Source organism: Pseudophryne corroboree, chromosome 10, assembly GCF_028390025.1.
Source record: "Pseudophryne corroboree isolate aPseCor3 chromosome 10, aPseCor3.hap2, whole genome shotgun sequence".
Classification (NCBI taxonomy): Eukaryota; Metazoa; Chordata; class Amphibia; order Anura; family Myobatrachidae; genus Pseudophryne; species Pseudophryne corroboree.
The window spans coordinates 101,722,833-101,735,332 of record NC_086453.1 but is presented as its reverse complement, the minus strand read 5'-3'; the positions used below and the strand labels follow the sequence as shown (position 1 = coordinate 101,735,332).

The 12,500-nt window shown below is 45.5% G+C and overlaps 1 protein-coding gene across 4 annotated transcripts in view; it reads right to left on the bottom strand.

Moving 5' to 3' along the window:
- The window catches only part of LOC134966143 (uncharacterized), a 72,924-nt gene that overhangs the window by 43,692 nt on the left and 16,732 nt on the right, over nucleotides 1-12,500 (bottom strand). For 3 of the 4 annotated variants that reach the window (XM_063942668.1, XM_063942667.1, XM_063942670.1), the window contains 3 exons: nucleotides 12,452-12,500; nucleotides 10,008-11,044; nucleotides 8,934-9,145 (listed from right to left, as the gene is read on the bottom strand). The exon at nucleotides 12,452-12,500 is cut by the window's right edge and continues 197 nt beyond it. In XM_063942668.1, the coding sequence (XP_063798738.1) occupies nucleotides 8,934-9,145; nucleotides 10,008-10,988 (1,193 nt within the window). In that variant the 5' untranslated portion in view covers nucleotides 10,989-11,044; nucleotides 12,452-12,500. The remainder of the gene's footprint in view (nucleotides 1-8,933; nucleotides 9,146-10,007; nucleotides 11,045-12,451) is intronic. The other variant, XM_063942669.1, reaches the window with a different exon arrangement.

Genomic DNA, 12,500 nt, shown 5'->3' with positions numbered 1-12,500 from the left:
TAACACTAAGGGGGTCAGTCTGACCCGATCGCTCGCTGAAGTTTGTCGCAGAGCATGGCAGCTTTCGTTACCTAGCGATCGCCTCTGAGACAGAAGCGGTCACTGGGCGGGAGGGGGTTGAACACCGTTTAGGGGAGCGGTCCGGTCAACGAAGGCGTTGCCAGACCGTTGGGGGGGGGGGCGCGGCGGCTGCGTCAAATAACTCCCGGCCGCATGAGCTGCTCTGGCCGGGAGTTACTCCTCAAATACAAAAGGCATCGCCACTGTGCGATGCGTTTGTATTTGTGCAGGGGGGGCGCTGGACTAACAGGCGGGATTGGCGTCCCCCCGCATGTCAGGGAACATGATCGTAGCTGTGCTAAATTTACGATCAACTCGGAATGACCCCCTAAGATACAACGAGAAGTTCTAATTACTGATCACGGTGATGGTTACAAAGGATCTGGAGGGATTTCTACTTCTGCCTATTGCCCTATTCAAGTTATTGGCACTGGCTTCCCATTGTTTCTCATAATTCAGTACTTGGATACAGTGCACATCGGTAAGAACCTAGGGGGTAAGTCAGCCCTGATCGCTAGGCTGCGTTTTCGTACAGCGGGCGATCAGGTCTAAATTGCGCATGCACCGCAATGCGCAGGCACGTTGCACGGGTACAAAGCGGATCGCGGCTCAACGATGGGTTTGTGCGAAGAATCCACGGGCGTTCGCAAAGGAGATTGACAGGAAAAATAGGATTTTGGTACTTACCAGGTAAATCCTTTTCTTTGAATCCATAGGGGGCACTGGAGTACTCTTGGGATATGGACGGCTTCCACCGGAAGAAGGCACTGAATAAATTAATTTTTGAGACTACTCCTCCCCTCCATATCCTCGAGCACTTCAGTGTTTTTTACTGAGCCGAACAGGATCGATAGAGAGATTGACCAAAGGAGAATTACATATAATCTCACGGACAACAATAAAGTTGACACAAAACGTAACAGACAACTAAACAGTTGACACCATAACTGATTAACCCTTGTTAAATTTAAACCAGTCGTGAAAGTGTGTTACCATAAGAACCACTGAACTTCCTAAAACAGGTAAACTGCTCTGGGTGGGCGTCCAGTGCCCCCTATGGATTCAAAGAAAAGGATTTACCTGGTAAGTACCAAAATCCTATTTTCTTTATCATCCACTAGGGGTCACTGGAGTACTCTTGGGATGTACCAAAGTTTCCTCCGTGGTGGGAGAGCTGTTTGGCACTTGTAACACTAAACGGCCAAAGCTAGATGCTGATGCCGCGAAAGTATCAAACTTGTAAAAGCGCACAAACGTGTGCACTGAAGACCAAGTAGCCGCACGGCAAAGCTGTGTCGTAGAAGCCCCACGACTCGCTGCCCATGACGTTCCCACAGAACGTGTGGAATGAGCTGTTACTGAAGTAGGTGGCTGTAACCTAGCATAAAGGTAAGCCTGACGTATGGTCAGTTTGATCCATCTGGATAAGGTTTGCTTAGAGGCTACAATATGCAATACAAAAATAGGAGATCTACAACCCTGGGCGCTCTTAAATAAATGTTTATGAAATACGTTCCTTCTCCTTATTATGAGATGCCTTCGTGTTGTTCTTTTTACTTTGCTCTGTACTTCATTCCACTCAAGATGGTACGGTGTAAAATCGGAGTTTGGGATATGAAGAAAGAGAGAGAAAGAAAATATATAGTGTAATACAGTCTTTATACAGATTTCTGTGTATATGGAAACGGGGTTCAATAGATGGAGCGTACCACACTCACTATAGACATGGGGGAGGTCAAACTCATAAAGGTATCTTTAACCAGAAAAAGGTAGGCGTACCCTACTCACACGGTCACTGGAGTTCAGGAAGCACATCAAGGTATCTTTAGTGTTTATCCCCTTGTGTTTCCTCCAAATGTCCCAGTACCAATATTAGGCTCATTCATAGGGAAAAAATAAATAAAAACATCCAATGTGTGGTATTGCCAAGAGAATAATGTTACAATTAAAGAACAAAATGTCCTAGAAGTTAATGCGTACTTATGGTCAAGTATGAATTAGCCACTGTATAACGGCAGTACCAAACGTACCCGACTTACTAGAAATCGGGAAAGGAAAAGCACATCAAGGTATCTTTACAGTTTCTTTAGATTATAATCACAATCTGCGTACCCCAACTCAGTGTTGTTTTCTGTTATAAACACATCATGGTATCTTTTCCCTTGGAGCCTTCATCCAAAGGGTTATTCAATAATTTTCCAAGAAAAATATGTCCACCAGTCGAATAAAAATGACAAAGTTTTATTGTACAAAAATGGGTCCCACAGTCTGGGAGAATCCAACAGTTTAAAATACAAGATGCAATCCGAGACAGTTCCACAATTGAAAAAGATTGCAACAGAGAAATTTTTTTTAGATAAAATGAATTAAAAATTAAAATCCTAGTGAAAAAAGTACCACACAGACCCCAGCTGGTCACTGGAAAAGTTAGAAAGCAATACCAATGGTGGAAAAAGAGGGGTTGCCTTCTTACCAGAATCAGCGAAGATGTATGGGGGTAGTGTGGAGAAAAAACTGGCTGTTCACACTCCTTCTGTTGTCAATGCATTTCGGTCACCAGCTGACCTTTATCAAGGTCTTGATAAAGGTCAGCTGGTGACCGAAATGCATTGACAACAGAAGGAGTGTGAACAGCCAGTTTTTTCTCCACACTACCCCCATACATCTTCGCTGATTCTGGTAAGAAGGCAACCCCTCTTTTTCCACCATTGGTATTGCTTTCTAACTTTTCCAGTGACCAGCTGGGGTCTGTGTGGTACTTTTTTCACTAGGATTTTAATTTTTAATTCATTTTATCTAAAAAAATTTTCTCTGTTGCAATCTTTTTCAATTGTGGAACTGTCTCGGATTGCATCTTGTATTTTAAACTGTTGGATTCTCCCAGACTGTGGGACCCATTTTTGTACAATAAAACTTTGTCATTTTTATTCGACTGGTGGACATATTTTTCTTGGAAAATTATTGAATAACCCTTTGGATGAAGGCTCCAAGGGAAAAGATACCATGATGTGTTTATAACAGAAAACAACACTGAGTTGGGGTACGCAGATTGTGATTATAATCTAAAGAAACTGTAAAGATACCTTGATGTGCTTTTCCTTTCCCGATTTCTAGTAAGTCGGGTACGTTTGGTACTGCCGTTATACAGTGGCTAATTCATACTTGACCATAAGTACGCATTAACTTCTAGGACATTTTGTTCTTTAATTGTAACATTATTCTCTTGGCAATACCACACATTGGATGTTTTTATTTATTTTTTCCCTATGAATGAGCCTAATATTGGTACTGGGACATTTGGAGGAAACACAAGGGGATAAACACTAAAGATACCTTGATGTGCTTCCTGAACTCCAGTGACCGTGTGAGTAGGGTACGCCTACCTTTTTCTGGTTAAAGATACCTTTATGAGTTTGACCTCCCCCATGTCTATAGTGAGTGTGGTACGCTCCATCTATTGAACCCCGTTTCCATATACACAGAAATCTGTATAAAGACTGTATTACACTATATATTTTCTTTCTCTCTCTTTCTTCATATCCCAAACTCCGATTTTACACCGTACCATCTTGAGTGGAATGAAGTACAGAGCAAAGTAAAAAGAACAACACGAAGGCATCTCATAATAAGGAGAAGGAACGTATTTCATAAACATTTATTTAAGAGCGCCCAGGGTTGTAGATCTCCTATTTTTGTATTGCATATTGCATTTTCTAGGTGTTTTGGTGACACCTTTGGGAGGTTAATATCTAGGGCAGTCTCATTTTAGCGCCAGTGTAAAAAAATCTTCTACTCTTTCTTCTTTTTCTTGCTTAGAGGCTGGCCAACCCCTCTTAGCCGCATCATAGAGAACAAACAACGTATCCGTTTTACGCACAGTAGACGTTCGGGATACATAGATGCGCAATGCGCGAACCACATCCAACGTTCCAGAATCTCCTGTTAACACAGGAACTACTATTGGTTGATTGATGTGAAAAGACGACACTACCTTTGGTAGAAAAGCGGGATTCGTCCGAAGTTCCGCTCTGTCATCATGAAAAACTAAATACGGTGACTTGCACGACAAGGCACCCAGATCTGAAACACGCCTAGCCGAAGCTAAGGCTAAAAGAAAAATCGTTTTCCAAGTGAGAAATTTAATATCCACTTGTCGTAAAGGTTCAAAGTAATCGGACTGTAAGAAATCTAAAACCAGATTCAAGTCCCATGGTGCTGTAGGTGGAATGAAAGGAGGCTGTATCCTCTTTACACCCTGTAAAAACGTATGTATTGACGGCAACGAGGCCAATTTCCTTTGAAAGAAAATTGACAACGCAGATACCTGCACCTTTAGTGTGGAAAGACGTAGTCCTCCATCTAACCCCATCTGTAAAAATAACAAAAGACGGGATAAATTAAAAGATGATGTCGGAAATTTCCGAGCTTCACACCAACTTATATAAGTACGCCAGATTCTGTAATAATGAGCTGCCGTAACCGGCTTCCTAGCTCGTACCATGGTTGGTATAACAGACTCAGGAATGCCCTCTCTTCTTAAGATGGCCTTTTCAACAGCCACCCCGTCAAACGCAGCCGCGCTAAATCGGGGTAAAGGAACGGACCCTGTTGTAACAGGTCCGGACGTAGTGGGAGTGGCCACGGATAGTCTGCGAGTAACCCGAGGAGATCCGAGAACCAAGCCCTCCGAGGCCAATGAGGCGCTATTAGTATGACTGTGACGGACCCTCTCTTGATCCGTTTTAGCAACAGCGGGAGCAGCGGAAACGGTGGAAACAGATACACAAGGCTGTACGGCCACGTGGCTGTGAGAGCATCCACCGCCACTGCCCCTGGATCTCTTGTTCTGGACACATATCGTGACACCTGATGATTGTGGCGGGATGCCATCAGATCCACCTGAGGGTACCCCCACTTCTGGATCAACATCTGAAATACTTCTGGATTTAATGCCCACTCTCCTGGATGAAAATCCCGACGACTGAGAAAATCTGCCTCCCAGTTGTCCACTCCCTCCCTGCAGATAGATTGTGTATTTTTAACCACCAGAGAAGAGACACCCTGACTTGTGGCGACAATCTCACCCTGTGGTGCAACTGTAGATGTGATCCCGACCATTGCGCTAACACCTCCAGTTGAAACGGACGTGAGTGAAACCTTCCGAACTGAAGTGCTTCGAAAGCCGCCACCATTGTGCCTAAAAGGCGAATGCACAAATGTACTGAGACTGTGCGTGGCTTGAGCACTAATTGCACCAGATGACGAATGACCTGTACTTTCTGTTGTGGCAGGTAAACCTTTTGTTTTACTGTATCGAGAATCATCCCTAGGAATTGAAGTCGCTGACACGGAATTAGATGTGATTTCTTTAAACTGACTATCCAACCGTGCTGAACTAGTACATTGTACGTTAGCAAAGCATGCTGGAGAAGCAATTGTTGAGACGGAGCCTTTATGAGTAGATCGTCCAAATACGGAACAATTATTACCCCTAGGGACCTGAGATGAGCTATCATCACGGACATTACCTTGGTGAATACCCGAGGCGCTGATGAGAGGCCAAACGGGAGAGCCTGAAACTGGTAATGGTCTCGCCTTATCGCAAACCTTAAGAAACTCTGGTGAGGTGGCCAAATCGGAATGTGTAAGTACGCATCCTTGAGATCCAGTGCAATCATGAATTCCTGCGGCTCTAACCCTGCAATTACTGACCTGAGAGATTCCATCTTGAATCTGTGGTAAGTGACGTAATGATTGAGACCTTTTAGGTTCAATATTGGCCTGACTGAGCCATCTGGTTTTGGTACCAGAAACAGACTGGAATAATAACCCTGCCCCTGTTCCTGCACGGGGACCGGAATTACAACTGCAGCATTCAGCAGAGACTGAATGGCAACCTGCAGAACTGCTTTCTTGTCGTCCGCCACAGGCAGTCCTGTCGTGAAAAATCTTCCTGTCGGAAGATAATCGAACTCTATTTTGTAACCCTCTAATACTAACTTGCGGATCCACCCATCTGTGGACGTCTGCAGCCACGCCCCCTGAAAGCTCTGAAGGCGTGCTCCCACAATTGGAGATCCGAGATGGGCTGGGAGCCCGTCATGCCACTGGTTTGTTAGTGGTCTTAGTGTCTTGACGACGTGCATTGGATTGTCGAGCACTACGTCCCCGACCTCTTCTACCAGGCGTGACTGCTCCTGTGCCCTGCCCACGAAAGGGCTGAGTTCTAAAGGATTTGAACGCCGGACCAGAATATTTCCGTTTAGGTATAGTTGTAGGCGATGGAAGAAACACAGACTTTCCTCCAGTAGCCTCAGAAATCCATTTGTCCAATTCAGGACCGAAAAGCTTCTCGCCATCATAAGGCAATGCCTCTATACCTTTTTTAACCTCCGTCTCCGCCTGCCAAGAACGCAGCCAAAGTGCTCGTCGTACTATGACTAGCGATGAGGACAGGCGAGAAGTAAGCTGACAGACGTCAGTAGAAGCTGTACATAGATATTCAGCAGCTTCCCAGATTTGATCCGCGAGAAGTATAAGATGGTCATCTTGCAGAGCCGACTTGAGCTCTTTTATCCATACCATTAAAGCTTTAGTAACCCAAATGCCAACCAACCCAGGTCTCAGCAGCACTCCAGCTGCTGTATACATGGACCCTAGCATAGCCTCTATTTTACGATCTGCAGGGTCTTTAAGCGTAGTAGCAGTTGGTACTGGTATGGTTAACTTCCTTGTAAGTTTGGATACGGATGAATCCACCAATGGTGGGTTCTCCCAAGTAGCTGTCATGGACTCTGGAAACGGGTAACTCGATTTAAATCTACGAGGAATAGAAAACCGTTTATCCGGATTTTTCCGTGATTCCAGTAACATTTTATTAAGAGATTCCGAAATAGGGAAACACATCGGAGATCTCTGTCGTTTAGTAAAAACTACCTCATCATTCGTCAGGGGCTCTTCAGTTTCCGTAAACTCCAGCGACTGACGTACTGCTCTGATGAGATTGTCAATACCTGGGCTGTCAAAATCGTCACTATCTGACTGTTGCCCTATTTCGCCCTCCTCATACTCCTGTTCAGTGAGGTCTAGTATCCCAGAGACTGGAGAATTATTAGGAAAAGGAAATTTATCTTTTCCACTCAAGGTGGGCCTCTGACCAGATTGAGACTCTGGTAACTCAAATGGTCTCATTTTAAACTCAGATCTTGCCGCCTCTCTTTCTTCACGAGAGGCGGCCAGCTCTGATTGTAAACCAACTAATACATCTGCAAGTAAAGCCCATGGAGGGTCCAGAGATGGTGGTTTTACTTCTGAAATCGTATTTATGGCTGTATTAACAACACATGCTGTACATGTGGTGGATCCATCAGGCAACACACTCTTACAGACATGACATGAAAAATGTTTCTTAGATTTTGCTGGTGTCTTACTCATTATAAAAGACAGACAATACAAACTACACACAGACAGACTGCACGACTCAGTAATAACACCAAAGTTCCTGGTATATATCAGGCAAGTGCAGTGCCTGCCAGCAATAAGAAAACTGACCCCAAAATTCCCCTAGTACCACTCTTAGCCGAGATGTAATAAAGGAAACCTGGAACAGACAGGAGAACATTAACATATTAAGCATGCCAAATACTGCCAATGTCTCCCCCCCCCCCACTCCCACGACCTCCGTGTACAGCACCGGGTCGGGGCCTGTGGAAGTCTGCATAGGGCCGTGTGAGCGGCCTGTACCTGTAGGCCCAGGCAGCGGGAACTCCTCGGCTGCTGCGGGCGGATAGCGGAAGCAGCGAGCGTGCTGCATAGAGCCCTGGAGCGGCCTATGCACACGCGCTCCCGCCCGCCACACACATTTTGCGGAGTGTCTGTGTAGCCAGGCAGCGCTGCTGCGGCGCCGGGGAGCAGCGGTCTGGTATTTAAGATGCTGGGAGCGGAGAGTGAGAGCGCGCCGCATGGAGCCGTGACGCGGCCCATGCACACGCGCTCCGGGCAGCGGTGAGTACCCAATACAATCCCCAACAGTGGAGCGGCAGCAAGAGCTGACCGCCCCTAACATACCTGGACCGTGACCAAAGTCTATGACGGGGCTTCTCATCCAAGCTCCGTCCAGCTTTTTGCAGGCAGCCTGCAGGTGGAGTGAGGGAGCTCTTTACAGAGAGGTCCGACACTCACGGCTGTTCTCAGCCGCTTCCACTGTCCCTGACCCACGCCTGTTAGAAGGGGGGAAAGGACGTGGAAATCCTTGAAAGAAGAAAAACTTAGGAACTAAAAAAAAAAATTCCAATACTTCGTGGACGAGCTCCACTATGCCTTCTAACTGTGTCGAGCACAGAAAAAACACTGAAGTGCTCGAGGATATGGAGGGGAGGAGTAGTCTCAAAAATTAATTTATTCAGTGCCTTCTTCCGGTGGAAGCCGTCCATATCCCAAGAGTACTCCAGTGACCCCTAGTGGATGATAAAGAAATGGCGTTTGTGGGTGGCAACTGACCGTTTTCAGGGAGTGGCTGGAAAAACGCAGGCGTGTCCAAGCGTTTACAGGAAGGGTTCCTGATGTCAATTCCAGTCCCGGACAGGCTGACGTGATTGCAGCGGCTGAGTCAGTCCTGGGCTGCGCACAGACTGCACAAGATATCTTTGTACGGCTCTGCTACACATGCGTTCGCACACTTGCACAGCTAAAATACACTCCCCCTGTAGGCGGTGACTAGCTGATCGCAGCAGTGCAAAAATCGCTTGCTAGTGATCAGGTGTGAATTACCCCCCTAATGCGAATATCGTTCCCTCACACCAGAACTTATTCTATAGACTGAATAAAGACCCACTCCCTGTTAGGATTACCCAGTGGCAAACAATGAAGGGTACCTGGTGTAACTGCTGCACCCAAGGTTCACCATACTGTACTTCAAAGACTGCATCCGGCTGGGGCTCATGTCTTCATTGCCGAGGGGCACAGAATTGCGAATGACAAAAATTATATTTTGCTCTTCGCACCAAAAGTTCAGGAAGGACCAAAACTCATCCCAGCTGTAAAACTCCATTTTTTCCAACTCATTTTTCTTATCGTCAGATGCCTGCTGAAGTCACAGAACACAATAAATAGTTAGGCCACAAAGACTTGAAACAATTATGATCAATGGGGGGGAATTCATTACGTATGTAATGTTCTCTATTTCATTGTAATTTCCTGCCAGGCCAGAGCAGGTAGAACACTGCTACCCTTCACAGCCATTGGACTGTGCCTCATACCAGTCATACTGTTCCAACATCAGCTGTTAGATGGCGGGGCTGGCAGAAACATGGTCAAACACTGAGCTGCGTAGTGTGATAAGATTTCTGAGCCTAAAGGGGCGCATCAGCAGCTGAAAGTCATTGGCAACTTGTCGAGGTGTACGGTGATAACGTCATGTCACGGCAATAGGTCTGGACTTGGTGCACTACCTTTGATAACGGCTGGACAGACGTTCAAAATGAGCTGCGATCCGGCCGGCCAAGCACGTCCACCACAGACCGTGCACCAAACCTAAACCTGTTTCCGTGACATGCCGTTATCACCGTACAACTCGCAAGTTAACAATGCATTTTAGCTGATGTGGCCTTAAGACGTAGAACTCTGATTACACTACGCACCTCAATGTGTGACTATGTTTCTGCCACCCCGCCATCTTACAACAGATGGTGAGATAGGGTGACTGACACAGTATGAGGCGCAGTCCAATGGCCGTGTGGTGAAGCAATGGTCTACCTGATCTGGTGGGAAATCAGAATGAAATATAGAACAGTACACACGTGATAGATCTTGTTACCTTACTTACTGAACCACCCTCATACATTACAGACACGGCACATTGGCGTAGCATGTGGCATGGGAAACCAATTCATCTACAAAAGTATGAATGTAACAGAGACAATTTCTAGATAACGATCTCGGATTCATACCTGGACAGGAGCACTTGTAGAAGAGTCAGGCACAGGCGGAGTATCCTCATCAATTAAAGAATCCGGCACACTCTTTAATTCATAGGTTTCACGCAGAATCACACGCAGGCACTGATACAGAGAGGGTAAGATGCCCATTTTTGAGGAAAGCGTGTAATGCAGAGATGCCACATAGGCATAGATTGATTTGTCTGTTCTTAGCCTTTTGCTGTCCTTGGTGCACCACACTTTTCTGCTTGGGTGCCACGTGTCAAAGTAGTACTGGAAAAAGTCTGCAGGGCATGCTGCCTTCAGGTCATTGAGGTGACGATTGTACACTTTTAGGCAGCGTGCATGGAACAGGCTTTGCAGAATAGTCTTAATCTGAGCAGCAGATTGGAGATGTGCAGTTTTCTGTTCCAAAACTTTCAGAATTAGCAACATACAATACCTCACTGACGTGTTCGGTAACAGCATAGTCAGGTCCAGAGAATCGTCAATCTCTGGATGTATTATAATGGATTTAATCTGCGCTTTCATTTTTGGTATACTCTGTAGAACGGATACGATAAGAAACCTTAGGGTATCTTGGTTATTTGTTTTCGATAGGCAACTAGCACATACCTTCCACCCAGATTCATCTTCACAGGAAACGCTGTACAGGTTCAGCCCGGGGCCAACATTGCTTTGGCGATCCACATAAAGATTCTCGGGGGATATCTGCGCCAGCTGCTGCATAGAGGAGGACATAACAAAGATATTCTTCACCAGTACACTGTCTTCCACAAACACCAGTTTTATTTTGGCACTCGGGTCATAAACAAAGAAACTGTCCAGCTCCATCAAGACCCGCGTGTGATCTTTGAGAAGGTTGGAGGCAATCTTTAAGAGCCTTGACAAATCGTTGCGATCCAAGAACTTCCTCGATATATCGTTGGAGATTTGGGCGATTCCTGCAAGACTGAGACACCGGGCTTTCTTTGTCTCTGGTTGGAGAGCCATGGTGGGTAATTCGTACAACTCCCAGCAATTTGGCTTTTCTGTCTGTACTTTTCTCCCTAGATAAAGGAGTACACATCCGATGTCACATATACGTACTTCACTGCTACTTCTTACACAACACAAAGTTTAACTTTCCCTTGAAGTTGAAGAAAAAAAAAAAACTTGGAGATGTAAGAGCGGCATTTACCCTCTACAAAGTGTCAGAAGTAACTTCCTAACATCATCATCTTCATCTTTCCACTGTTTGACTGCCGACATAGCTGAAACGAGTGTTGGGTATTATATGTAGACAGTCATAATGTTGGCATGGTCAATGTTTAAGTTGACCATGTTGGCATTTATCATGTAGACAGTGATGAATGATGACCATTTTTTTTGCAGGATTATTTCAACAGAGAAACGGCAGATGCGATGATCACACCATAGTATATAAACAATAATAGTACATGTGCTCTTGGAAAATAAGGCAGCATTCATTTAATCTATGACATTCAGCATTTCAGGGGAGGATATGAAAAACAGCTTCAACTATTTTTGTATTCCCTGCACTCTAACCTCAATGCTTGCAACACCCATGTATACCTCTCCGGTTCTGTATTACCTTGTGTAACCAACAATGTTCTCTCAAGTCTCCCCATCAATAACAATACCAACTCAGCCAGGGCTGGTGCTAGGGTGTACGGGTATTAATTAGTTTTTTTGCATGCCCTTGGGTAATGGGCACCAAACGGAGCTATTCAACTGTTATCGCACTTGTCAAGCCCAAATGCACCAGGTTTAGCAGCGTACAGCATTGCCGAAACTGCGGTTTGGGACTTTTTACCATCTCAGGAGGATGCAAGCAGAAATAATGTGCCTCAGCAGCACTCGTGCCCAATCTGTCAAACAACTGAAGACAACACGGGAGGTCACTGGGAAAGTGAGCCAGTTTTTAAACACTACGGCCTAAAAAGTAATGGGCCACAATTTGCTGGCAACAGAGCAATTTACGAATGAACGTGCAACCACGCCCTGGTTACACATCGCTCTGAGGGTGCACCCAGCACTTTCCAAAACTGCCATCAGCAGCTCTCTCTATACGTTTAGATGTCACTGTATCCATTAATCACTACTCTGCTATGCAGAGCAGTGGTGAGAGAGCTCCCTGTCAACCTCTAGCCACTGTGGCGGCAGAGGGATGGATGGTGAGATAGTTCCCGAAAAGCAGGACTGTCCCAGCACTATCAAGACAGGTGGAAGGTATATTCAAAGTAAAATGTTGTTTTAAGTCAAAACCAACGTGGATTTACCTTAAAACTAATAACCTCTTTAAATCTAGCAGCTATCTGGCCAGGGCCTGCAAATAGTAGACTATTTGGGCCTACATGCCTATATATCCATATACAAATTGTAAGGGCTACCAGGGTGTACTGAAGAAGAAATGTATCCGTGTTCTTATTTTACGATCATCACTTCATAAATACCTTTAGAAAGTGGTGCTGTGAATCTCCGTAGCAGTTCTGGCTTGGTACC